This window comes from Brienomyrus brachyistius, chromosome 11 (genome assembly GCF_023856365.1).
Source record: "Brienomyrus brachyistius isolate T26 chromosome 11, BBRACH_0.4, whole genome shotgun sequence".
NCBI lineage: Eukaryota > Metazoa > Chordata > Actinopteri > Osteoglossiformes > Mormyridae > Brienomyrus > Brienomyrus brachyistius.
Genome location: NC_064543.1, coordinates 12,436,464 through 12,464,418, shown reverse-complemented (window position 1 = coordinate 12,464,418; position 27,955 = coordinate 12,436,464). Strand labels below are relative to the sequence as shown.

At 46.1% G+C, this 27,955-nt stretch overlaps 1 protein-coding gene across 2 annotated transcripts; it reads left to right on the top strand.

Moving 5' to 3' along the window:
• The first annotated feature begins 1,281 nt into the window (after positions 1-1,281).
• LOC125751610 (protein naked cuticle homolog 1-like) lies at positions 1,282-27,648 on the top strand. Of its 2 annotated transcripts, none has more exons than XM_049030661.1 (10): positions 1,282-1,604; positions 1,713-1,755; positions 1,961-2,100; positions 18,671-18,719; positions 20,964-21,067; positions 21,272-21,367; positions 22,788-22,932; positions 23,408-23,489; positions 24,428-24,555; positions 25,023-27,648. In XM_049030661.1, exons 1-10 carry the CDS (start codon positions 1,602-1,604, stop codon positions 25,508-25,510), a joined length of 1,278 nt encoding a protein of 425 aa, XP_048886618.1. In that variant the 5' UTR covers positions 1,282-1,601; the 3' UTR covers positions 25,511-27,648. The 2 variants fall into 2 exon arrangements, with proteins under 2 accessions (XP_048886618.1, XP_048886617.1); XM_049030660.1 differs by having other exon boundaries at positions 1,283-1,604; positions 1,723-1,755.
• The last annotated feature ends 307 nt before the right edge of the window (positions 27,649-27,955 follow it).

Below are 27,955 nucleotides of genomic sequence, written 5' to 3'. Positions count from 1 at the left end.
CTTAACTCGGCCTGTTTAGGAACGCAGACCACGCAAGTGCCGCTTGGCCTGTGTATTCAGCCTACAGACTGCCATGGTCATTGCGCCTCCCATTCCACGTCCCAGGAGCTTTTAGTGTTCTGGCTTTCCAGTATGTTTCAGTCTGACAAAGTTCTCCAGGGACTCCTCTTTTGAAGTACTCCCTGTATTTTTATGACCAGCAGCAGCTCAACGCCGATTAGGGGTTTTCAGGGCGGCCATGGAAGGAGAGAGGGGGATGGGAGGAACTCTCCCACCACCCCACCTCCCCCATGTCCTTGCTCCCCTCCTGGGCTTAAATACCCAGAACAACCATGCCTACAGATAAACCATTAGCTGCACTTGAACCGAAGAGCTAGCGTTTGCATCTGAGCGTGCTCCTGGCAGAAGTGGTGCAGTCATGCCTAAATCTATGCCAGTGATTATATCTGCTGACACTGGGAGCGCTGGTTCTTACTAATGGGGCATTGCCGGTACCCATACGAGTGCTCAGAGAATACAAGCCTGCAGCTGCAGGTGGTCGAGAAGATCTTTGTCAGCAACCAGAGCCTAAACATTCAGTCTCGGGACATATTGTGCTTGTTGTTCGACGATGTCCCGTTTATCGGTAGAATCTTTCCCCCACATAATTCGTTGAAACTTTGAAACGTCATTCACTGTTATTATATGTGTGTTTATTTGTTGTGGATGTATATGACAATTAGAGAGATTTCTTAAAGTTCACAACGGAACATGTTACGTGCGCGCGACGTTCGAGGAAGAAAGTCGTGATTGCATCACGTGCAATCATGGGCGTCGTTTGGTCCCATCACTCGAGGCTATAGCCCCTATAGTATTTTAGCCCCGATGCCAATTATCCTCCTTCAAAAACAAAAAAGTCAAATCCCAGGTAAACTTGACTTAGCCCCTGATCTTTTCAATAGCTAGAAACTCCCCTACTTGCAACCCTTACCGTTAATGAAAAATGTTGTCCAAAATCAACGAAAGCATTTATTATGATGTTTTCTTAAACTTATTAAAGGTTATTAAGCTGATACATTAAAATTAAATAAATGTAATAATAAAAGTTAAATGTTTATTTTTTTGTGTCATTAATTACCACCGCCTATAAATAAACATGTTGGTCATATTTATTTTCCCATTTACGTTAAAAAGAAACCAGCTTAACATTAATTCGCTGCCTAGCCTACTGCCTCCTCGCACAGCCGCTCCGCTGGCTGCAGAAGGGGCGCGCTAACGCGCTAACGGCCCCTTTATATTCTCACAATCCGAGGACGTCATTCATGCGATGCTCAGGTCCGAAGCCGACCGCCTGCGAATGGACTAATCCGTCCGAGGTGTCAATCATGTCGGTGCCGCGGTTGAAGTGTGGGTTTTGGTAACCGCCTCTTTCTGCTGGGGAGCGAGAGGAGATCCGAGCAGGGAATACTTGCCTAAGACCAAAGACCGCAGGGTACCATCGTTTACGGTCCTTTCTGAGACTGCGTGCTCGCAGACTAATACTAACGGGTATCTGGATTACAAAATATAAAAATAACAAACAGCTAACAAATGCAGAAAAATGGGTAAACTTCATTCGAAACATGGTGAGTCTTACAATTAAACCATTATTTTATTATATCGTGAAGAACTAAGACAATGTTCCTGAATGCACTAATTCTTACGTATTTTGTTCTCCTTTATTTATAACACTGAACCCGAAAGCTGCCGTTTGTAAACCAAGGGAGAGCCCCGAAGGTGAGTACATGGAGGAAAAAAGTGCTGTTAAACGTGGTTCCCGTTACTTTGAAAACTATTTCCTTTGAAAAGATTGTCTTTGGAGTTACGTGTTTCTCAGCGAAACTGAGCGTCTATAGAGCAATTTAGCCGAAGTGCGAAAACACTGGAAGTCGTTGCGCTTTTAATTGGCTTCGTTAATGGGATGTTTCCTTTGTGTTCTTAGGTGACAGTTTCGTAGTTAATGCCTGTTTGGCCAGAAAAGGAATCGACGAATGGATGGTTAAACAGAAGTACTATTGCACCGGCTCGCCGCTGGAGCAACAGGATTGTGAGCAGAAAGCCAGCAGCGGAGCTGCACCGCGGGTAAGGCAGCGAGGCACGAGCGCTTACGGAGCAGCTCGCAGTGCGCGGCTTTCGGCGTCTTACATTCTAACTTCACTGTCCGCTCGGACTCGCCCGTTTTTGTGTGAAGTTGTACGCAAAATCTGAGACTCCCTATTTATGGGCTTAAGTGTTTTCTCACGCTGGGACAACGCCGGGCAGCACCGTAAATATTTAGTCGTAGTTTTGTAGTTTTAAGCTTTAAATACTGATTTAGAGATCGATATATTTTCCTTAAATGATTGGGCATATTGTTCCTGTCCTTAGAAAAGCAGAACACAGGCATTTAAGATTTTATTTCTTGGGGAGTAGCCTAAATTGAATTTTATTTTTCACGTTTTTCAATGAGAAAGTCTAATTGCTATATTTTAATTTTATATGACATAAGGGGTTTTATGGAATATTTGACTTGTGGTTTAGTGCGTTGATAACATTAACGATACGCAAGACGGTGGATTAATTAATCTAGGGCTTGGTTTCAAGATCGAAGCCGTGTTTTCCCCTTTTATTCAATGATTGGAAAAATAGAAAAACAAAAAAACAATAGCAATGACAAATATTAGACCAGTCAACTTGGCAGGTATCCTGTACCCCGGACTATCGAGAAGCACGCAAATGGAGAATTTATTTGACCATTTTTATTTTTTTAAGTAGGTTTTGTTGTCCTCAAACGAACTACTGAATAATAGTTTAAGACCATTCATGGTGTGTAGTCGGCAGCTCCTTGGAGTGGGGGGTGTATTTGACGTTCAGCAAAGACGAATGTTGGCGGACCGACCCCCCGCCCCCCCCCTTAATGGCGCGCTCACTTCAGTTGCTGCAAGTGAAGCGTTCATACGCGGCTTTAGTTTCTCGGCTGATGACTGAGACTTTGAAATGTACGCCATGAAAAGTTCTCGAAGTGGTTCGCTGTTTGTGAAAGATTTACTGGAAATGAGGTGAAGCAGATATTTGTGTTTTTCTTGAGAATGCTTAGGGGGGGCAAAATAAACCTGATAACGGAGGCTGGGTGGCAGATAGAAGTTGCTAGATACATACATTTGGTGAAAAATGTCTGTTTTTGAAAGATCATTAAAATCCCTTTTGCTCTGGAGAGGAGTCTCTTTACCCTGGTGATTCTGCAATCCGAGTTGTGTTTCAAAAGCATATGATTTTACTTGTGCTGGTAGACTTGTGATGCAATGGTTTGGATTTCCAAATAGTTGCTTTTGAGCTGCAACTTTATGTGCCATTTTACAGGTACAAAAGTACAAGTACATTGGAATTCTTGCTCTGTTCCCTCCGTCAGAATTTTGGCGCTCTGGCAGCCAGCCAGTGAATAGGATTGTGGGAATGAATGGCAAAAGCAAGGTGGTCTCTGTATCTGTTGCCCTGTGAAACTGCTGGAATAATGTTGTCTAGTAAAAGCCACCTTCAGGAACTGCTTTTGGGGGGGGAGGGGTCTTGGCAATGGCTTCCCGAAGAGCGTTTCAGGAGGACATTAGCTATCCAATCTCTGCAGATACCCCCCCCCCCCCCCACTTGAGTGACGGAAAGCTGAGATGTGCATCCAGCACTGGAGGTCCGAAGCAGACAGTAATGCACTTATATGGTTTTGTGTGCCTTTGAGATCTACCAAAATGTTGGAGCCATCTCAGTTGGCCCTTCTGATATATTAGATCCTAATCTGAATCGGTCTCATATTTCTATGCGTGTTTGCAGTGTATCATCCATATCTGTTCATGTAGAAATACCCGTCTGCTCTGGAATTACATTTGTAGAAGAACATCTTGTGCTCTGTGCTGTAAATATGCAATGTGGTCAGCATAGTGGGTAACGAGTTGGATTTCTGAATAAAGCTGCTATAAATGCCAAAGGTATGGTCGTTGAACCTTTTGAGAAGGGAAGTTGACTAGAAAGGCCCTGCGAAAATAAGCACTGTGTAAGCTATGCGGGTCGGTTTAGCCGGACGCCTGCTAAGTACTAGCGTTAATTACCGTGAAGTTTCGAGTGGCTTGGATTTCAGTAGTGGCTTTCATGACAGATGCTGCCACATGGCCGACAGGCGCATAAACGCCTTGATGAGTTTAATGTACAAAGACCAAGTGCTTCAGAAATGACTATTGCAGCATTTTCTTTTGCTTCCTGGAGTTGATCAAACAAACAAAAAAAAAACATCTGAGAACACGACGTTGTTCTGTGGTGAATAAATCCGCCTTTTGCTTATTTTTCCCCCAAACTGTTAACTGGAAACGCTGCTGAAAACTGTGGGCAATTTGGAACCTTGAGAGCCCTTGTTATGAATAATTGACTTTATGAATGTGATTCCTCTGTGATGTGGATGAATAAAATGAGATAAAAAGTTCCAAATATTTATTGGAACACAAGTTGGCTGCGTTTGTTTTTGTTTGAACAAAAGACTTGTTTGAACATAAGAAGCCTGAATGATTAATGCACTTCTCTTAGAAATGCCCTGGTGTTATAAGTGCCTGTGGTAGATTTGGGCTTGTTGCACCCATATGATGTATTAAGTACTTAGGGACACCTCTGTAAAGAAATGGGGCTGAAGGAACATCGTTGGGCTTAAAGATGTGCAGAACGAGGTGGACCAACAACGAGCCTGATGGTCTTTGAGATGAATGGCATTCCATGTCAGATTTGTGATTCAGAGCGAAGTGTAAATTTTGAACCTAGGCGGTGATTTATGTTCGCCATATGGGAACTTTGTTGGAGAAGTTGAGAGGGAGAGTGGAAAATGTTTCTTTGAAATCGAGTGCAATTTGTGCAAGCTTCTACTGGAATAATGGAGTTTTACCTTACGGATGGAGTGGGCATGTTCCATAACGTTTATCTACTTCTAGTTTGACACTGTTGGTGCTGTGTTTAACAGAAAGATGATCCTTTTCCCGATGTAATAACTGCGTTTCGATAGTTCATTATTTTTTGCCCGATTTCTGATGGTGGATTTTTGAAATTCTTTCTTGGATCTGTTTTGTGATGCTTACTAATGACAGTGACATACTGCAAGGAGATGCAGATATTGATTGTTTGACTGACATGTGTTGATTGTGGGCTCTCTGTTGGCAGTTCTCTTAAATTGAACCAAAGTCTTACCATTTCCCTCTGTTGCCCCCCTCCCTTTTCCCCCAGAAGGATTGGCCCACTTTACTATGTGTTGTGGTTCTCCAAACGGATTGGCTCGCGCAAGCTCATCCCAGCACAACAGTCCTGTCACATGTGCCCAAATCACAATTTACAAATTCCTTACGGTGTTGCTGGAATGCTTTGGCCTGATCTCAGTACTTTGTACAAGTTAGGCCTCAAACCTGCTTAAACACCTGGGAGACTTTCTCTGTTCATTTATTTATATTAGTTGTCACTTATTCATTAATTTTGAAAATTGTTTTCTTGTCCTGCATTGAAGTAGATCTTATCCTTAAGGCAAGGAATTGCTAATTAGCCACATCCATCTATCGAGACTTAATCTGACAGATCTTTTTAAGCTTTTCTTTGCACTACCCCACCCCGAACACCCCCCCTCCAAACTCCATCTGTTTCTTGCATTTAGCCTGTAGCCCTGCAAGTTGTCAGTGCAAGCCAGGCTGAATGGGAGCAGGTCGATGTGGTGAAATCTGAACTGCTTGCCTCTCTCGCTCTCTCTGAGGCCCACAGCAGCCTTGTTGGGGGTGGTGGTGGTTGGAGGGGGGCTTCTGGATGAGGTACCCCAGCGTCTCCTCTGTAAGGGTCAGCAGCACTGGGGAGTCACAGGTGGAGGCTGTACCGATCTGTTAGTACACCGCAGGAGTGAGAAACCAGTGACAGGCTCTTTAACGATTTCCATATGCGTTCTGGGGCTCTGCTGGGTGTCTGCGCCTTCCCTAGCTTCGCCTCCATCTGTTTCCCCAAAGCGCAGGCAGCTGTCAGTGTGCTGAATGCGCTTCAGGCACATTCTGCTGTGGCTTCTGAGAACTTCTTGACAGTTCCTGGTGCAGTGTTCCTCGTCGTTCCTCTTTTACGTGCTGTATCAGACTTTCTGTCTTCCACCGTCTTGTTTAAAGATTAAGTCTGGGCTCTTTTTAGAACTTCGGAGGAATTTGTATATGTGTGCGTGCTCGTGTGTGTGTGTGTGTGTGTGTACAAGATTAAGTTGCCAGAGAATATCTGTATAAGCCTTAAGACAGACTACTACTGTTGTGAAAACACATTTAATTTTTGTGTGTAACTGTTTTACCTAGTTTGATTTACTTGGTGAGAATATAATCTTTTTTATCCCTTTTGAAATAAGTAGGCGTCTTACATTTGTTAAGACCTCCTTGGGTGGAAACACCAGCACAATTTGAGGCCCGGCATCTTTGCTCGGCTTTCTGCTCTCCTGTTGCCCTTCGTCAGAGTGCCTTGATGGATTCTTTGAGATGATGAACACGGTTTAGATGTTCTTTAAAATTCTTTTCACCCTCTGAACTCTCACCTCCAGACTTCAAACACCCCCGGCCCTGATGCCAGCTTCTGTCTTTGGAGTACACAATGAATCATCACCTTCACTGATCTGTTCACTATTTACTCCCCCCTCCCCATCTCGAATTTTTATCATTTTATATGTGTTCAGCTTCCTTATCTCTCAAGGAAGTTCAACTCTACACTTAACTTTTGAAGTGAACCCCAGTCAGATGCTTTTTATTTCAAGGATGCATTTCGCTTCCCCTTCAGTCCGATGTGGGAAAATATATCCTTTCATAGATGTCTGAGAAATGTATATTTTATTGCTTGCATACTTCTGTTTGTCTCGTACACTAATAGTTACTTTTGCCACCATATGAAAAATGATCAAATATTTATGCCAACTTGACAGGTATACACAAAACCCAGTGGGTTACAGTTAGATGGGGGCACGCCAGGAATGTGCCGTCCACCAATCATTATCTAGGCTGTATGGGCTAAAATTGGTGGAATTTGTAATAGAGCATACATTGTCTATATTGTATAATGATTTGTCTCTGTGTGTGGAAGTTGGTGTTCTTAAAGCTCTTCTTGGGTGCTGGCTCAGTGAGCAGTGTCATGGCCTCACTACTTCAGGGATGTGGTTTTGGTTTCTCGGTTGGCTTTGTTACTATGTGCTTGCACAGTTTTATTCTGGGTGCTCTGATATCTGCCCAAAGACATGTGCTTTAGATGGACTGGTGTCCCTAAATCGTCCTTAGTGTGTGTCCCATGATGGCCTGGCACCCCTTGCAGGGAATTCCTTACCCTCTGTTTTCTGGGGTAAGCTGCAGGTGAACCTCCATTGGTTAGGTGGGGTGGGAAATCAAAGTATTTAGTGGGTGTATGTGCTTGAGGTGCCATCCGTCTTTTGCCATTTCTTTTGCTGTTGCTGGAAGAGTGAAGCACCTGTATTTTGATTGCAAGTTGTCCTGAAGTAGTTATAGTAGCGGAATTCCATGAGCTTTTTGATATTATCAGAATTAAGGCACTTGTTTTGTGGGACGAGGCCCCGTAGTGCAGTGCTAGCTTGTATCAGATGGTGCAACTCGCTTCAAATGAAGTTAAATGCTTGAGGTTGGTTATGGGCCTCTTTAGGATCCCCTGGAGACGGTTCTCCGTCAGTCCAGGCCTGACATCCAGAGCTTACCTCCCACCTTCAAGATTAGGTTCGCCTGTCGTACGTCCTGTTGCATGACTCTCCAGGTGAGTGCACATACAAATTGAGCAGAAGGTTCCAGAAGGCTTGTATTTCCACATGTCTATAGTGCCAGCACATCCCTGCTCTGTACATGTTGGGGCTAAGCGACAGAAATGTGCTCCGCAGATCAAAGCTCGGCTGGGAAATGTGCATCCGAATCCCCCCCACAGAAAAAATATCTGTAGACCGTGGAGCACCCGCTAGAGGGAAAATAATCCTGCCCCTTTTTGCATGCTGTGTATTGTTTGGTAGACTACACTTTGATCACGTGACCTTCTGTGAATGTCCTGCTTATTGTTTTCAGTGATGCTATAGAGACGGGGTCAGCCCCTTGTGTTAATCATTAGATCATGGTGATCTGTGGTGGGAACTCGGGTCAGCAGAATGACGAACAAATAGATGCTTTGAAGTTTTTCTGCGGTGGGTGTTGCTGCTCATTTACAGGATGCATCTGTTAGCCTCTTCATTGGTGGGAATCCACAATGGAATATGGCTTCCAAAAGCTATTCTGTGTTCATAATCTTTTGTTTTTTGGGGGGGTGCGCAGTGTTCTTTCGAATCCTGCATGAAGTGTGTTGGACTTGTGCAGGCTCCAGAGCCTGTGTTTGTCTTCCAAGACATCTGAGAAGTGATTGGATTTGAATCTTTTTGATGTTTTCAGCCCTGCCTCATTTCCTGCTACAAGTCGCCGTCGACTTGCGGCTGTATGTTCTGCCTGTCTGGCTAGGGAGGTGCCCCAGAACGGGCGAGAGAGACCTGGACCGGAGGTCATAGACCCTCAAAGGCTGCAGTGTTTCCCAGAGCGCCGTGGCAGGAAGCCCGTCCCCTTCTTGTGAAGGAATTCTGTCGGCTTGGGGGAAACCCGTGGCGTTGATCTTGGCTGCGTATACAAAGTAGTCTGCCTTGCGGTTTGCTTGGGTCGGGCTGGAATGGGTGAACAAAGAAGCCCCCCCCCCCCCCAACACCATTTTGTGCAGGTCCCACTTAGAAATCACCTTTTGGGTTGCTCAGCCTGTCTGCTCCAATGGACAGATCTGGAACTGGGCTTGGATGTCTAGCCAGCTCCAGCGAACTGGGGCAAAGGGTTGCCTATGTTTAGAAAGTGACTCTGGTGCAGAAGTAAGAATCGTTTTCAGCAAATGTGTGCAGAATAGTAATAAAGATTTAACTATGGGAAAATATGGCATTGCAGTGAAATTTGGCTTGGTTGCATGTCTTGGTTTATCCCTGGGCTTCATGGTGTCTTTGAAGAATCGGGGGATAGAAAAAAGACCAAAATATGACCAGTGGGGAGCCCTGAGCAACTGACAGCTGATGTCTGTGTCTTATTGTCAATACTACATGTTGATTATATACTTTAAGTTCTGAGCTGGCGGTGCAGTAGTGGCGCAGGCACTTTCTGAAGACTCTTAGGCGGTGAGATGTGTCTCAAATGGCCCTCCGTCATTCCCAAATAAAAAGCGGCTCCATGACAACGCCCCCATCCCTCTCCCATTTTCTATTTTGATCGTTAGTGAAAAACCTCCCAAAGGCTGCTCGCCCTCACAAAATCCCGTAACCCCTTATCTGGAGCTTGCAGGTACAGCCGCTTAGGTCTTGTCCGTGAAATTGCTGGCACATTTGTACTAAGAGCTTTAAAACTCTTTACTTTAGTGTTATGAGGGTTTTCTTGTAAAATATGCTATAAAAAAAGTGCTGGGTTGGGTCGGCATGCCTGGATGTGGTGTGAGAGGCGTCAGCGTGGAAGGTGTGTGCCGGAGCTCAAGGCTCTGTGCTCTGCTCCTCTCTGAACTCCTCTCGCATTAAAAGACCAATAACGTGGTGATTTGTTACACTCCGCAGTCATGTCCTCTGTCCGTCAGGCCTTTTAAGTGACAGGCTACCTAAACTTCTTTCCAGCTGCCCCCTCCCCCAGCCCTGTTGAGAGGAAGCCCCTCAGACCAGTACTGACTGCTTGAGACAATGCCAAGTGGCGCACATCGAGGCGCTTGGTGGGTGGGGGGATGTTTGCTCTTGCTGTAACCTTTGTTTTGCCGGAGTGGTTGAGGGGATAGGCCCCGCCCCTTTTAGTGTCTTCGGTTCCTGTGGTGCTGTTGGGTTTATACAGTCTGCAACCTATTTTCATGGAGGATGGCATGTAGTGTAATGGTAAAGGAATTGGACTCGCAGGGAGAAGGTTTGCCTCAAGGGCTATGCAGCTTTTTGCTTGAAAGGTATTTAAGCTTAACCGGCTTAGTAAAACATCCAGATGTGAAAAACACTGTCTTTATAATGCCACTGCAAGCCCAACCTTTTTTTTTTTTTTTTCTTTAATCTGCTTTGTGGTTTTTTTGTGGGGCGGCATGGTGGTGCAGTGGTTATCACTGTTGCCTCACACCTCTGGGACCTGGGTTCTAGTCTCCGCCTGGGTTACATGTATGTGGAGTTTGCATGTTCTCCCATGTCGTCGTGGGGGTTTCCTCCGGGTACTCTGGTTTCCCCCCACAGTCCAAAAACATGCTGAGACTAATTGGACTTGCTAAATTGCCCATAGGTGTGCATGTGTGAGTGAATGGTGTGTGAGTGTGCCCTGCGATGGGCTGGCCCCCCATCCTGGGTTGTTCCCTGCCTCGTACCCATTGCTTCCGGGATAGGCTCTGGTACCCCGCGACCCAGTAGGATAAGCGGTTTGGAAATGGATGGATGGATGGATGGTTCTTTTGTGTTTCTGGGACCGTGCCACTTCTTAGTTGGATCGTGGCCATAGGGCTTAGCAAAGTCGTAAAGATAATTACCGAAGGTGAAAGCTTTTCGTAAACTGGTCGTAAAGGCGCTGGCGAGCCGTGCGTGATCTGGGGGTGAGCTGGAATCTGTGTGTTCCCCGTGTGCAGATGCGGGGTTGTAAATCACCGCTCCGCTTCTTTGGTTCGGCTTTTATGATTTGGCGGTTTGATATCGATGAAGTAATGCTCCCAGGAATGCAAATCTCGCACAAAATATTACAGATGAATGGGGGACCATTAAAGGTGCTGCTTGATAACACGTGAACATACACGTACGCAAACGGGCACCGGCAGCTGTTCTCTTTAAACCTGTACATCTCTAAAGAACAGGTAAAGACATGAAAGTCCATTGAAGAATTCGGGTGCAGTGTCTTTGTACAACTTCTAATTGCTGTTTTTTGGTGATTTAACATGATTGTAATTAATACACTTGGCTTCCTGCATACGTGCGTGTGAATAATTGACAGGAGATATATCTTATAATGAAGGCTTTTCGTGTTTTTTAAGAACCAGTTAAGAGCCAGAACCTTGTCGCCATTTCCTGTTGGACCCTTGTGCCGGTGGCCCGAGAGCTGTGTGTGTGTGTGTGTGTGTGTTGGTTAGGAGGAGCCGAAGGAGGAAACATTATTTGGCTCCCAACACCGCGGGTTCCCTAATGATATGGTCGCCTCCACAGGCCCTGATTCGAAGGCCACCGAAGTCTGCTCTAATTTGAGGTCCGGAGTTGAAGGCGTGTGGGCGGTCTTTGGAAGCGGGGCCACTGAGTCTGCAGAAGATGTTCAGTCATGCGGCAGCCGAAAATTCCACGGCGTCCATTTCACCCAGCCGAGCCGCCGCGTCGGGGCATTTGGGGGAAAGTGGCAGTCTGGGCCGCCACCTGCCCGTTCCGTGCCCGCCAGCCTCAACCCTGGTCCCGAGGAATGAACAGCGTTGCCTCACCATGGAACATGAAGCCGACTATCAAGCTGCGAATGAGTCTCAGAAGGGCTCAGCATTCTGTAGGGTGTCATCGTGTAGGGAGGCCTACTTTTAGCTGGGTTTGAAGCTGTTTTCAACTAATGTTAGTGCTTTGTCTGGACAAATGATCACTAAGTCAGTCAACGGCGCCAGGCTGTTTAACAGAACAAGTTATTTAGCAAAAATTATAAAGATTATATAGACTAAGTGTCCTCTGTAGGTCCCACCCATGGCTGCCACACAAAACCTATGGGTCATTGGTTCCGTTTCTTAATGACTTGGCTTATTGCTGATTGGCTATGCAGGACATTTAAACAACAGTTTTTAGGTTCCTTAGAAAGCCTCTTTCGGTTCTGCTCTGCTGTGTCCTGTTCTTTTAGAACCTCGAGCTGAATGAAAAATTGTACCGTAAGCAGGGCTCTCCATGTCTGGTTTGAAAAAAAAAGAAAAAAACAAAAACCTTTCAGGTGTATCCTGGCTTGACTTGCACTTTGAATTCAACCAATTATAATCCAAATAAATCTTCATAGGATTGGAGGAATTTAAGCTCAAAGGGCTGTTTGGCATTGGGTGAGATTTACAGCCAATGTGGGTGATAAACCAATGAAAAACAAGAGATGGGAAAAGCAGTCAGCATTCTGGGTTGTTTTGTCCTGACTGTCTGGGGCTCTAGTTATATGGAATATGTGAGGCCGTCCTTTTGGGATAACATGTTTTTTTTTTTTTTTTGTTTTTTTTTTTTTTGTTTTTTACTGTTCCTTGGTGGCTTGGATGTGGAACGTGTCTGTTTTGTTTGAATAGGTAATTATGTGGCTTAAATAAAGTTGGTTCCAGTGAGACCCTTAACTTGTTCAAAGCCCTATCAGTTTTTAGCTGTTGGATTTAGTTGGTAACTCTGTGCCAGTTCAGAAAATGACCACCTTCAAATTTCAGGTGTGTGTGGTGAATTCAGCTGAGTGGAGCCACATTTAACATTCTTCTGTACACGCTAGTATGGGTTTGTAGACTAGACAGAACGACAGATGATTGACTAGCTTAGAATTTATGCACTTCTGGGATATTACTATTGCAAGGAGTGAAACTGAACAATTAAGCTCAGGAACCCTTAAATTAATACTTAAATGCTACCTTACTCCTCACTTTTGTTCCTACCTTCCATACCAAGGTCTGTAATGTGAACATTTGTATTGTGACCTTAAATCCAAGGTCCAGTTCAGGAATTTTTAATCAAGCCATAGCAATTGCTATGCCATTCACAGCTTCGGAAATATCATTCCGGGGGAATTTTTAGGGTTTTAACACACCACTAGGCATAGCATCCAGATCCCCCATGTACTGAAGAATCTTAGAAGACTTCAACATCTGCTGAAAGTGTACAACTTTATGCTCTGGTTCCCGCTTGGATTTTTATTTATTTTATTTGTTTAGAAGTGCTCGCTGATTTTGAAGGTGCTCGTTTGTGTATGAACAGCTCTTTACCATGCAGGGGAGCTGCTAGCGAGGCTGAAACTTCATATCTTTTCCCTTACAGCAGGACCCCCTATTATTTTATTCATTCCCCCCCCACCCCTTCCAGTTTTAAACTTGAAAAGTGTGCAGAATTCTGACATCAGTAGCTCTTCTCTTCCTTTTGTGCTGCTTGTGTCTCTCGTTTCACCCGGTGAGCCTTCGGGGAGAGCGCGGCTGCGCTGTGCAAGCACCTGCCTTATGTAGTGAGCGGGAAAGCGTGGATAACATCGCGGGCGGGCGGAAATGTTTTGGAAGTTCACTTGGTTGTGTTGAAGGACCGGTGGGGCTGAGCTACTTGTGACTCCTAAGTTCTTACTACACTTACAACAGCAGCCCCATGACAGGGTTGAATCTCTGATCTGGGCCTGTCGTTACGGGCGCCTTAGGACCAGTCAGTCCTCTTAGCGAGGACCTTCTGTCTCACGTTTTCTGTTTGCTAAGGAGTTACACAGTCATCTAACCTCGATACACATTTGAAACAGCCATGTTCCAAGGATCTGAGGTTTTGAAGGTTTCATAGCTTTATATTTAGACTTCTGATGGAAAGCAGCAGATGCATGTTTCTCTGCTGCGTTTTCCACCATGGCAGTGATACACCGATATATAACCCCCTATGTGAACTAGCCGGGAGTTTGAAAACGTTTCCTTTTCATTCTCCAATTGAAAATGTGCAGGGTTACTCTATTTTATAAATTTTTTTCCCCCTTTTGGGTCACTGGGGTAGAATGTCGAGCCGGCAGTATGACCTTTCATTCAAATTTCGTTGTTGCTTTGAACTTTGGAAAACGTTTACCTTGCCTTACACTAGTGGTTCTCTTTTTTGCACCATACCAGTTCAGTCAGGACCCTATATCAAGTATAGGTTTAAATTAACGTTATGATCAAGTGCGTCTGCAATTTTACACCAATCAATGCTTATCACACAGATCTGATTGGACATGCCAATGAACTTTAACTTAAGCATCTGTTGTTTGGCTTCTTGGATTGGTTGGGTGTTGACTAGTTTTATACTTGGTATTTGCAGACCCAAGACCCGTTTTTTTGGGTTAATTCTACAATTGAGCTGGAAATCTGATCGTGGATCAGCATTGGGGCTTGCTGTATTTAATATGCTTACATTTCCAACTCTGCCTCATCACCCATTCAGAACTTGCCTCGACCCAAATTTGGGTCATAACCCATGGGTTGTGAATCGCTGCCCTTAGACAAAATGCTGCTTGAAGCTCTTAGGATTCATGCTGTTTTGTCAATGGGCAGTAGAAGTAAATTTGGCCTCCAAAACCTGTTGGGGAATTTGCCCAAGCCTGGTGAGATCTGAAGGGAAGATGGACAACTGTAATAACTGTTAGCTTGGAGCCAACGCTCATACTGATAATGTAGATCGTGGAAGTCAACCAGTAACCACATTCCACTCCTTCCTCTTTGCATGTGTGCGCTTTTGTGTGCGTGCATGTGGTAACCAGACCTCTACTTGTCCTCTGCATTTCTGGACCCGGACACACTTCTGGAAGACGAGGAATTTAATTGCCGGTTTGGGTGTTTTTTTTTTTTTTGGGGGGGGGGGGGGTGGCTTGGATGAGGTTTTATTGCAAGCAGTCATTAGGTTTCCCAGTTAGATTTTCCTTACACACAAGAAAATCTCCCAGAATGCATTTCAGCACCACTCTTTTTGGTATTAAAGGTTTTTTTTTTTCTTTTAATTGATTTTCAGGACAATGGTGGCACTTGACAATTACATACCGAGTAAATATCATAGGGAGTGTGACGGGAACTCGCTAATCAGACAGGACGTGCGACATGCCATTCGAGAGACAAACGACCAGTGTGGTACACGGTAAATCCAGTCCCGGTAACGAGAGCAAAAAAAAAAAAACGGGAAATAACGAGAAATCTAACCAGTCACACCAATAACTCTAACATGCATCTAACATATCACCAGTCAAGAAAACATTCATAGGAGGCAACTTCTACCATTACATCTTCACATCTGTTGTGCAGCACTTGACAGCCCTTTTGCAAAGGTAAACGTGCTCATATTATGGATGTGCTGAGTTTGTATAATGTGGAGCGTTTTTCTCGGTTTCTCCTTCCCTTCTCCGCCGTCCTTTCGCCTAGCACAGCCCGCAGAAAGGAAGATGGTTTCCCGTAAGCAGAAAGTGCTGATTGGGTGCTTGTCGTGCTGATCTGGGGTGTTGCAGTGTGGGGTTTCGGCTAGGCTGCGCCCTGCATGTCCCCACCCCGGGTTGGCAATCCCCCGCATGCTGGCGCAGATGGCGCCGCAGTGCATTCACACACGTCTCTGCCCTTCTGTAATTTCACTGATGGCTCATCTTCTGCTCTGCATGGATGACCGCCACACCGAATCCGGATCTCATCTCCACAAATGCCCCCCCCCCCCTTTTTTTGTAGCTGTGCTTCAGTGCAGGCAGAGTTCAACTAATACTCTCTAAGGTTTCTGCGTGCCAAGGAGACCCTTGCTTGGTTGGACCACCCATCTGGAGACAGACAGGGGAATGGAGAGAGGAGGAGAGCGGACCATGACTCCTGTACATCTGGGAGGACTCCTCATTTCTGATCTCTCGTTTGATTTCGGTTCGGCGCCTCTGTGGAACGCGACTCGATTGGGTGTCACTTGTGCTATTCGACCTTCTGGAAAATGCCAGCAGCAGTAGAGCCTGCTCTGTTTTCTGTCTTTCCATTTTCCAGTCGTGTACTCCCCCCCCCCCCCCCCCCCCCCAACCATCCCAATGTGAGTAAACATTCCCCTGTCTCATGGTAAACCACACAGTGACACCTGCAGGAGTGTGAGTGGCTAACAGCTGACTGACTAATCCTGAAAAGTCGATTTTCACCATGCTGTAGCTGCTAGTGAAGATTGCCTTCTGCATATTTCCAAAACAGTGATAGGAACTGGGGGAGGTGTGTGCCCCAATATTCAATTTGGCTTAATTTGTCCCCCCTAATAAATCAATCTTTGCATTTCAATTTTGGAGTTATAACGTATGTCAGACTCTCTCCTGTGGCCGTAATGATGGTGCTAACTGGGGCAGGAGGCCCTGGACTCACTTCACTCACTGTTTTCTGAGCAACTTTGTGTGTATGTGAGGTGTGATGTGATGTGAAAATCTTATTTTGGTGTTGTGGGGGCACTTTTTCGGCAATCAAAAAACTAAAAAATGTCTAAAGTCCTGTATTTTGTTTGGTTACTTATGGTTCCTGTTAGGGCCTGGTTGGGGATGGTCCCCGCAAAGATACGGATCCGAGCATGTGTGTGACAGAGAGAGCGATTTAAAGATGATAGTTGACTCCAGTGTGGGGCTGGTTTGTGATTCCCTCTTTTAATAGCTTGATTTCTCTCACCCCTCTAGTGTTAATGTCATAGCCTAGTTTATGTACAGTCAGTATGTTTACATGTACAGCTAAGTCGAGCTCTGGTTATAACTTGACTGCGCCATTTAATCGGACTGCTGTCCTTGTCCCAGTATACGTGCATGGAGGGGAATTGATATATAGCCGGAAGTATGTCTGACTTCGCTACGATTAGTAATAAGGCTCCTTTCAGCTTGGTAGTATTGGGCTTTTTCCGGTTCATCCATTACATCACCGATGTAAAAATAAATAAATTAATTATTAATAATGGATGCGAGGACAAATGAAGTGACATGAGCTTTATTTGCCATCTGATTGGAAGAACAGATGCAACAAAATCAGGATAGCATGAGAAATTTGTATAATATACTATGACAGCACGGTATTGGAAATTTTTCAGATATGATATTGCAATGTGATTTTGTTGTAATAAATATTGGGGTATTTAAGAAACAAAAAGGAGTTCAGCATATTTCTCACAAACCTGTCTAGGAGTGATTTAAACAGCAAGGATAAAAATGATTATGATGGTCTCGGAGAACGCATGCAGCGTTCATGCAAAAGCAGTGGAGATAAACTTTAAACTGTTTTTTAAACATTTACTAGATTTATCTTGAAAGGAATAACCATTAGAATTGCAAATGTTGCTAGGTTTTTTTTTTCCTATGACAGAATAAAAATATTTTTGTGAGACTTAAACTGAATACGCTATAATATTCATACCAAACTGAAGGAAAGAAAAAGCCTGATCTTAATCTAGTTGACTAGCGATATAAGAATGGATGAGCATAACATGCGATGTTGGTATCAATATTGCACGCCATCCTGTCCTACTACAGCCATTTTTCTAATTCAGTATAAAATATCCTGTTATGTCATTTGACGCCGGTACCAGTATTTGCACCAGAGGAAAACACCTTGAAATGCCATACTTTTCATGCATTCTTGAAGTACCAAAAGTACGGTACCTGGTGCAGTGTAAAAGCACCCCTTAAGTAGAGCAGTGAATCTGATAGCTTTACAGTGCTGTACATTATGTACGTGCCCTATGTCCTCTGCTATGCTCCATGCTTCTTGTGTGTACCATCTTCTGTTACTTCCGGGTCAATGCCTGGGGGGAAATGGCGGAGCTTGCACAGAGCGCCTAGGCCGGTTTGAGTCCGATTTGAACATACATATGCTGGAGTTAATCGATGTCCAATCACATCATCCAGGTGTCTTAGTTGGATTTCGAGCAATTTGATTTAGTACAATTTCAGTCGACTACCATGTTTTACATGTACTGCAAAAGTCCGGTTTTGGTCGGACTAACACAATAATTCGATTTTCTTAGTGTGCTTGCAAATGTACTGACTGTTGGAGTTTCCCAGTCGGACTCTGTCTGTTAAGGAGAATGGTAATGCTGTAAAGTGTCACTGTGTACCTTTGCGGAGGAGCTACCTTTCACACACTGACACCTAGCTGCTGCGCAAACTGCGAATGACATGGGAAGAAGCGGTGTTTTTTAAGACTAACACAGCGGCTGCGTGGGTGCCTCGTTTCCGGCGCAGGAAGCGTACTTTGGAGAGAACTGGGATTCTGATGTTATATCCAGGATGGGGTGGGAAAAATTATAGGCCAGTCAGTCTCTGAAGTGGTGTGCTGCGAGTGTGAGGGACGCGACACCCCGAGCCGAATTCCAGCATCTGTGTGAAGGCAGCGCTTGGACAGTTTGACTGGAGGACAGAGGAAGAGTTCGCTGTGGATCAAATGAGGCGAAGCTCGAACGGCCGGCATCTGATCCAGGACCTGCTCTTAATCTGCTATTTACCGGATTGAGTAGGTGTGCCTGAGCAGGGAAATCTGCAAACTGTGTTGCAAACTAGCCCTCCAGGACTGGAACTGGGCAACCCTGCTGTAGCATGTGCTGCCAGAGGGCGGCCAACCGTCCACTGAAAGACTCCCACCCTGATGCCAGCAGATGGCTCCGACAACAGACATGGCACAGAAATATACTTGCTGCCCCTTTGCCCAGCATGTCTCTGGTTTAAGAGCGAGCCTGCAGTGTCTCCTATGGATTCGCGTTTTTAGTCCTTGTGTGACGGCTTTAAGTGATCGTACTTGTATCTTTTTTGGCAAACACATACCCTCACTAGTTAAGGAGCCTGACTTGAGGGTGGGGCTTTGAAGCTGAACCTTACACCAGGCTAAGGAACCTGAATTGCTTATTTTTTTTTGTATGTTGGTGTATTAAGCTGTGTGGTCCTCTGCTTTAGTTTGTGCCAGCTGTTTGACCCTCATCTCTGTTTCCTCCCTTTAGGATGAACTGTGCAAGGATGGGATCATAGACCAACATTATCGCCTAGAAGGTAGGATCCCTCCAACCCGATGCTGTTCTATTGTTGCTCCCATTACCTTGCTCATCCCTTCCCTTCTGTCTTACCTGTGTTGAACCCGTATCAGACGCCACAGTTAAAATGGAACATAATCGATCATAACACAAAATTTATAGCCGCTGGGGGGGGGGGGGGGGGAAATGAGGGTGGATTTATTTATTTATTATTATTATTATTATTATTATTATTATTATTATTAAGGTGGGGGCATTAGAGGGGCCATAATTAATATAGAAGGGCCGACCTTATTAGTGAATGATATGTTTTGAATTGGGGAATGGCAGGAGAGGGGGCTCTCTGTGGCGCAGTTAGCTTTCAGATGGGGAGGGGGCACCTTTGGCCCCGCCCATGTACACACCCCTGGTGCTGCTCGGCTGTCCCAGACAGTTCAAGCCTGCCAGGTGACCTGTGGGCTCCCTAGCCAGACAGGTACCTTTTGTTACCCACAGGCAGCAGACTTGGGCATGTGTTGTTTATAAAAGGCCTTTCAGCTAGAGAAGCAGAAAGACTGAGTGCATCTGTGTCTCCCGGTGTGGGTTGGGGGCTGGGACTGGGGTGTGGGGGGAGACTGACCTGTGAGTTAGGGGAGTAGCTGTCCCCCAGATGAGAGTGCAGGCCATGGTAGCAGGTGTGTGCCGGTGTCGGTGTGTGTGTGTGCCGGCGTGTTGAGATCCAGCTTGAACCTGCAGCTCAGAGAAATTAGTGGGTTGTGATATGGAAAGTTGGACCAGCAAAATAGTCAAGGAGAAACCAGAAGGCGGCTCCGAAGGCGACACATTGGGACTCGCATCTTCCCGTTGCCCCGCGGATGTGACTGGTGCGGGTAATGCCGTTTGGTCAGTCTGCTTCTCAAGATGCACAAACTTAGCCAGATCAAAGGTCCTTCTCTGCTTCTGTATGGATCAGGCTGTCGTTACTCGCCCCTGTCAAGTACAAGGGATGGTCTTAGATGTTACTTGTCTGAAATGTGCCTCCGTGTGCGGATGGCCTCCGTGATTGGCTCTGACAGTGGAGAGGCGAGTCGAGGTCCAGTCTGTGTGCTTCTCCCCCAAGATTAGAAAAAAGAATGCAGGGGGGCCCCCGTTTCCAGCGGAGAGGAAGGGACAGATTCTCTTTGATCTATTGGGAACAGGAAGGGGGGAGGTTGTAGAGAAGGGGGGGACAGTGTTTTGGCCTTTTGGCGAGCACAACAAAGTGTTTAAAATTTAACTTTGCTTAATTAATTAGTAATTCTGTTTTTAAAGCCGTCTGATCCTCTTCCAAAAAGCGTTTTGGAGCCGCAGTGTGGAACTTCAAAGTGTGGCGGCGAGATGGAAAGCATTTAATCTGTCGCCCCGCACCTATGGGAGAGCCAGATTTGTAGCTGCTCAGGAGCGATGCGAATCCGTGGCATTTAACATCTGCGTTTCGCATCTGATGGACAGAGGCGTAAACAAGCAACACGTTGCCTTTGGGTCAGATGACAATGGTTTGGATTACAGGAAATTCCATTTTGTGTGTGCGTGTGTATGCTTGTGTATGTGGCTCCCCCCCCCCCCCCTCCATTTCTGCTGTCCTCAAGTGAATTTAACACAACTGTTCATTTATATGGCTGTCACAGTGTAAAATTGGAAATAGCCAATGGCTAACTGCTTGCAGAGGATGACTCCATGGAGCTACTAGTTTTTGTGAATGGGTGGAGCTAAAATGGGGACCCTTGTTTAACTGCAGTTGGGTCACCTTGAGTGAGGTCACGTGGTCAGCTGCCTATAGGGGGCGCCCTCTAAACTGGGCCTTGGAGTGATTCTCTCCCCCTCCCTCCATGTCCAGCATGTCTCCTTATCTCAAGCACAGCTGGGGCGTTGATGCTAACACAGGCTGGATTCATGCCCTTTGATGTGCTCTCTGCTCCAGCATTGCCTTTGAACCACCCCCCCTCCAGATGGACCTGCGTTCTCTCTTTTTTAAAAAAAAAATAAAATAAAAAATGTCCCCGGAGGGTGGAGCTCAACCCCATTTGAATGAATTGTTCCCCTAGTCCTGCTTAAAACTTTTTTTTTTTTCCCCCTACAAATTTTTCTAACATTCATAGAAAAATCCAAACCACCCCCTCCCCTCCATCCCAGCTGCAATCCCAAGTCTTCAAAGAACAGAATCGCTGCATCCGTCACATCCATTCCCCCTCCCCCCACCTTGATTAAAGCCCCCTTGTTGTCCCCCCCCCCCCACTTCCTTCAGTGGACCTGCCCCCCGAGAAGACAGACAGGTGCTACGGCGAGGACAAGATACAAGTGCGGGAAGGTGCAGATGCCAGAAGTGCTCAGAAACCACTCAAGTTTGAAGTGAGTGTCTAGCCGACCATGGAGAGCCGAGATTGTTCAATGCACCAGTGCCTCTAATATCATGAATGGCCATTTCCTATTGGCCATTTTCTGTTGGCACATTCCCAAGGCTCGAGGGCATAGGTTCGGTTTCACCATTGATTGGGACAAATACGCCTGAACCCCCCAGCCCCCTTTTGCCTTGTGTGTCTTCCCTCTGGCCAGGAGCTTCAATGCGCCGTCTCTGTGGAGGAAGACGACCGGCAGGAGTGGACATTCACGCTGTATGACTTTGACAACAATGGCAAGGTCACAAGAGAGGTACGAGTTACACACCACTCATTCCAGAAGGGTGCGTACACACACACACACACACACACACACACCTTCTACACTCCCTTCCTGGAAAGACACTGGCAGCTCGGTGTGTCCTGCCAAAAACAATCCCCATCTCTGCCGTTAAATGGAACGGAGCCACTCCAACTTCTCCGTCCTTTCCTTCCTAGTTGGCCCAGTCCTGAATAGTAAAGATCTAAGGCTCCAATCAAAACAGCCTCTCCTCTGTGTCCGATCGACTGAATCCTCGATCTCCAGCCAGTCAGGCACGGCCCCCAGCCTCGCAGCATGAGATGGGTGCCCCATCCCCCCAACCTCCCCCCCACCATCTTCTGTCTACTTGTTATTCCTTAACACGCATTTTCAAAGTGATAGCATGATAGCACTGCTTCATACAGTATGTGGCGTGTTTATAATACATTACACAGTAGGTTAGATTACACATAGTAGTTAAATACCTGTGGTATAGGCAGATGAAATGTACGAATGACAAATCTTCAAATTTACACATCCTGTGTGTGTGTGTGTGTGTGTGTGTGTGAGAGAGAGAGAGAGAGTCAGAAGTTTTTGCACACAGATTTTCTACATTTGCAAGTTCACTTAGCATTTACTAAACAAATTTACAGCACGTTTGACATTTGAGTACCTTAATTAGCAAGTAAATGCTAATCGGAGTAGCCTCCGCTAGCGGAGAAAGTTCGAGGCTTTCTTTTCTACAAGGGACATTAAATACTGCTCTGTTTTATGGGATTAGTTAACTAGTGCATTTAAAGTTAAAGGACAGCCTAGAATATGACCATGCCATCACCACATGGCCAGTTAACAGGATGTCAGACATGCACTGTTACATACTCTCTCCATGCTATAAAGGAAACTTGTTTCATTTCTTCAATTGGGGTCTTCAATTCAACTCAACTTTCCAATGCTTAACAACAAAAAGTCTGCAGTTCATGAAATAAATGGAAAAGTTGTAAAAGCCTGTTGTGTGCAAAAACTTTTGACTGTCTGTGTGTGTGTGTGTGTACATACAGGAGCGAACTGGTGACAAAAAGCAGCCTGGGGTTTTGCTGTCAAACAGTCCTAATTTTATTTTTTGCTGCTACAACCCCCATGGTGTGTTTCATATTTTGCCGCCTGGGATCCAAGCACAGGGGTAGGGGATTTATCCCACGCTCCCCTACCCTGCAGCATTTAGTGGGGTTTAGGGCCTCGCTCGAGGGCCCAACAACCTATCGGGGATGATTTTATCAAATTTTATGGACTTACTATAGGAGGCCCTGTAAAGACTGCGAACATGAATAGGCAGCTTAGAGCCAGGCGCTTTAAGAGGTCATCACACCCAAGTTTATTTGCCTCTGCTTGCTGTAGTTATTTCCCGCTCATCTAGCCTTCCTTGGCCTTTCAGGACATCACCAGCCTGCTGCACACCATCTACGAGGTGGTGGATGCTTCCGTGAACCACTCCCCCAGCACCAGTAAGACCCTTCGGGTCAAGCTGTCTGTGGCCCCTGACTCCAGCCGATGGAAGGGGTCCGCTCAGACCCCAGCAGGTGAGTGACAGGCAGACTGGGGAGCGCGACTGACTCCACCTGGCTGGATTGCGAAAGCTTTAACGCTGTAGCCCGGACAGTGTGACAGTTGGTGAAACGCTTTGCCCTTGCGGGGGGTGTTAGTACCCTCAGCGGTTTCCTGTAAACGCGGGCGGGCCTTCCTCCTGCTCGTCGGCTACGGCTGCCGTTTTTACCGGGTCTGCCGCGTCTGTGCCCCGGGGCTGAGAATATAATAAATGAAGCATTTGTTTCTTCCCCCCCACCACCCAATTCTTTCTCTCACATACACACGCACATTCACTCACTCTCTTGCTTGGGCTCCCGCTCTCTCCCTCTGCTAAATCTTCAAAGCCAAAGCTTAGAACAAAGGTATCTTTCTTCAGCGAGATGCAGGGCCTACGTTGGTGTGCAGCGAGCCTGTTTAATGTGGCTCCCTTTGATAACGGCCTCACCCCTCCCCTCCCCCCTTTTCCAGACCCTCCCCATTTGAGGCAAAAGGCTGACAAGTGGATCGAAGATCCCAAAAGTTCTGACAAGAAGTCCCGGGCCCTTATCAGGTATGGATTGCTGGGTTCTGAAATCACAGCACGTGCACTTCAAGGCTGGCACTGGGTGTCTTTGCTCGGGACATTTAATTACCCTTTGGCTCCTTCTTGACGGGAGATTTTCAAATTCAGGAAATACCTTTTTCTTCTCTTAATGCAGATTAATAAAATTTGGCCAATGAACCCATCGAAAAACGGCAATGAGAACCAACAGGCTTGCATCCCCCCCAGCTATTGCTGTAGATTTTTATTTCATTGAAATAATATGGGTAATGCCTCTAATAGACAGATTCATGGACTACGCAGATTTTAATAATGGAGGAAAGGGAACAATGTGGCGCATCAGAGTGATCTTTTCGCTACGGTTTGCACACCACTCTAAGGCCGTGTTTACACAACAGGCCTGAAAAATCCATTCAGATCCCCTCCCCATATCTAATCATTCATTAAGCTATTCCAGCTGGACTCATGAACTCACTTTTACAGCTGGCTGCACGTCTACATGAGCGCGAGCGTGACGAGGTCGCTCGAGTACGCCAGGAGACAAACGCAAGTGTTCTCGTGCAGAGAGAGTTGTAACGGAATCCCACATGTGATCTGGAGTTCAGACGTCTGGAGATTCCAAGCAGATTTCTCGGTTTAATTCACGCACTAGGGATTGAAATCTTTAATGAGCATGCCAAAATGTCAAACTAGGTCACATGAAGCTGGCTACAAAAAACATACAGGCTCTGATCCAATCCAAAACTTAATTCTGACATTGCAGGATTTATTCTTATGATTAGTGTTTGTTGTGACTCTTCCAAACCAGAGCGGTGTGGATATAGTTTGCGTGGGCGATCACCCCCCCCCCCCCCCCCCCCAATGCATTCTGGGAAAGCTGGGCTTAAGGACAGGGTTCCCTCCCTCTGACAGAAGCTGAACTCCATCTCTCTCGTCCTGATCTCCAGGCGTCACCATGGTGAGCAGCCCACCCAGCAGGGCTGCCAGAGGCACTGCGTAGATGAGAACCTGGAGCGCAGGAACCACTACTTAGACCTAGCTGGGATTGAGAACTATACATCACGCTTTGGGTCAGGTGGGTTCTCCCAGTGTAATAATTCCAGTCAGACCTCCTGCATTGTATTGCTGACTGTAATGGAGCCCGCAAGTGTTGCTGCAGCCAGTAGACGGCGTAGTCATTAAAGAAATGTACTAGTATCCAAGTATCTTTGAAGAAACTTGAAATTCCTCCCTAAAATATCCAGTGTAAAGTATGATGATAAACTTAGTAATTACAATCTGCCTTAAGATCCTCAGACTAACACAGCTGTCTGCAGAGTTGGGTAATTCACATCTATAGAGTAAAAGTCCAGACCGGGATTTTGTTTCAACCAACCAGTTGAATACTCTGTGACTCTTTATGCTCAACTGGTTGGTTGAAACAAAATCCTGGTCTGGAATTTTACTCTCTGGACCTGAACTATCCACCTCTGGCTGTCCATGTGAGGTGAATGCTGGATCACCCCGTCCTTTGGAACTGAAGTGCACCTTCCCTGAACGCAGGTACCACAGACACAGGAAAAGCTGAGCCTCAGATCCGACCCACGAATCAGTCGCGGTCCCGCTCCCATGAGCCAGAGAATGGACACGCTCACCCACATCACCGGCGCCTGCACACCGTGCAGGTGGAGGCATCCTGCTTGCGGGCTCGGGATGAGGACTGGGGCCGTCACGCTCTGCGCTCCCCCAAAATCTCCGGGCACCCCCAGCTAGTGGCCCAGTTAGCCAGGACCCGGGCACTCAAGAGCCGAACTGCCCCCCCGCCACCGGCACTGCCTGGTCACGTTGGGCCCTACAGAAGGCACAAGCAGCGTGCCAAGGAAGCCCAGCAAAATGCCCGCATGATGGGCCCCGTGTCAGAGAGGGGACAAGAGCGGGAGCTGCCTAGCTTGGTTTTGTACGAGGGTGGCCTGGGTCCGGTGGTCCAGCGGCACCAGCACCATCATCACCATGAGCACCATCACCACTACCACCACTTCTACCAGTCCTGAACTCACCCTCTTCTTCACTGGCCCCGCCCAAAATGTAGTTATGTCACCAGAGCTCTGTGAAGGCCATTGCTGAGCCTGGAGGCTCCTCTACAACTGAGGGTGCGGAGCCTTGCTGACTGGCACCACGTGTGTGAAGTAGGAGGTGTGGTTCGTGGGGCCAGGGGAGGCAGAAATGAGTCTTACAGGAGCTTTGCTGCTCACGTCGATTTTATTGATTGTTGTTTTTTGCAGTTTGCATATATGGTTGGATTGAACTTCCTCTACCACTTTTCGTCACTCCTCTTAAGAGGTTTGAGGGACAGGACCAAGGGGCAGAGCGATGGTCAACCAGGCATTGCATATGAAGGAACATGGGTTTGTGGGAATCACTGTGGCTACCTGCAGATCCCGGGGAACCCATCTGCTCTACTGCCCCGTCACTGTTTTTAAAAAGCACTTCCTGGTAGAGTCGCTTTTAAAATGCATTTCCGTTCAGTCCCTGGTCTTTGGTTGTCAAGATCAGAATCCTGCTTTTCCCTGGAGCTGAAGATACTTTTGAAGATTTTATAATTTTTTTTTTTTTTTTTTTAAAGAACTGAGAATTAAAGACCCTGAACAGCTGCTACCTCTAGTATTATGATTATTGCTATGAATGTTATTCAGATGTTGTTTTCAGTAATGTTTTTAATATGCCACATGGGGGGGGGGGGTCCCCCTTGTGTAGTCCTGATATTTCCTACACGTTTTTGTATGTAAATCTTTCAAATATTTTCCAACAAGCATTGCCGATGCCAAATGGTTTTATCGCTACATTACAGCTCCTGCTTACCCCCCCCTTCTTAAGGCTAATTGTCCCTCTAAGACCACTTACCATTGAAATCACAATTAATCTGGATAACATGGGGGACCATTATATATTAGGTTGAGGTCTGTAGGAAGGTTGTACACTCTCTCAGGTACCCTTCATCAGTACAAACGGGCAAGTTGGCGCCCCTAGTGGCAGGTAATGACTCAAACTTTAATCCAGTGAAGGTCTCTTTGGTCCCTTGGCTGCCCAGTGTTTTATAAACACCTGTCCATATCTGCGTTGCTATGTGGAGACTGGTTCCTTCAGTGATCACTAATGGTTTTCAAAGCTGGATAGATTGGCTGTGTTCTAGTAGGCCTTGCCAACAGTGCGGTTGGTCTAGTAGTCTCTAGTTAAGTTCTGTGGGTGGCCTGTTGGACCTCTGCTCTGCGTGAAGCAGCCCCCAATCGTCATAGCAGCCCCCAATCGTCATAGCAGCCATTAACCACATCCCCCTCCACAGCCACTTGGCTTCATGTTTACCTACAGTTTTTATTAGAGAGGCTACTCCTTTCACCTTAGTCTTAGACCTGTGAAACGCTTCAAAGGCGTGTTGAAGCGACTTTGGAATCATGCATTAGCGAGGGTGTAGTACGACCAGATGGGCCGTTTCCACATCCCACCTCACACAAGCTTGTCGGTGAGTCGCTATGACGTGGCTCTGTTTGAACGAGAGTGTAGCACGCCGTGCACCAGCCATGCATCATTGCTTCTGGGAGTTCTACTTGCACAAAATGTTCTGAGGGCAAAACAAAAAAAAATGATTGGTTCAGAGAGAGAGCCAATCAGATTGTAGAGGAGGTGGGTTCAATGAACTAGAGAAGGTTGGACCAAGATATCTGATTAATTGGTCCTGCCTCCTCTAGTTGCCTGGACCCACCTCTTCTACAATCTGTTTCAGAGAGATGACCAATCATTTTTCACTCCGCCCTCAGAACATTTTTGTGCAAGTAAAACTCCCACGAGTTGACTGATTTTAGGCCAATGGCTGGGACTGACGGGCTTTTTCCTTTGTACAGGTGAGAGAGTGTGTGAATATGAAGGCTGTTTAATGTTAGCAGTCCCCGTACCTTGTAAAGGGACAGAGCATGGCTTCGTATATGTGCTTCATTCCCCCACAGTCTGGTTTCTATGACTCTGTATTTAACGTTAAACCCCAGCCTCTCTTGATTGTTGCCACTAAGTTATATTAAAAGGTGCATTTTAGAATTATTGTAAATATTTTACGTATTGGAAAATGATATACACATCTTTTAGAAGGAAATGAGCTTATTTATATAAATAAAGTGATTAATGTATGTCTTCAAAGCTATTTCATGTGCCTCTGTCTGTGGATGAAAGAGGAGGGGAATTGGGTATTTAAACACAACCTTGCTGTGTGGCACTTTGAAATGGAAAGAGTCCTGCACTTGTTCTTCAGCATCCGAGCTACAGTGCTGCTTCTTCCGTTTCTGTTAGTTTTCATAATTTTATTGGGTTCCTGGTTTTGATTTAATGCTCTATTTATTTAATAGCAAATCTGTGCTAAAAGAAACTCTCATTAAGGTGGTAACTGGCTCTTTAGAAGCTGCTTGCCTTCCCAGATGAGGATTGGGGTGGTGTGGTGGTCAGCGATCTCC

What these genes read in the sequence shown, in the direction of transcription:
- LOC125751610 (XM_049030660.1), top strand. Translation starts at nt 1,580, where the DNA reads ATGGGTAAACTTCATTCGAAACATG. An exon ending in TAAACTTCATTCGAAACATG is followed by an intron (nt 1,605 to 1,722) that starts GTGAGTCTTACA and finishes TGAACCCGAAAG; the next exon opens with CTGCCGTTTGTAAACCAAGG. An exon ending in CCAACATTATCGCCTAGAAG is followed by an intron (nt 18,720 to 20,963) that starts GTAGGATCCCTC and finishes CACTTCCTTCAG; the next exon opens with TGGACCTGCCCCCCGAGAAG.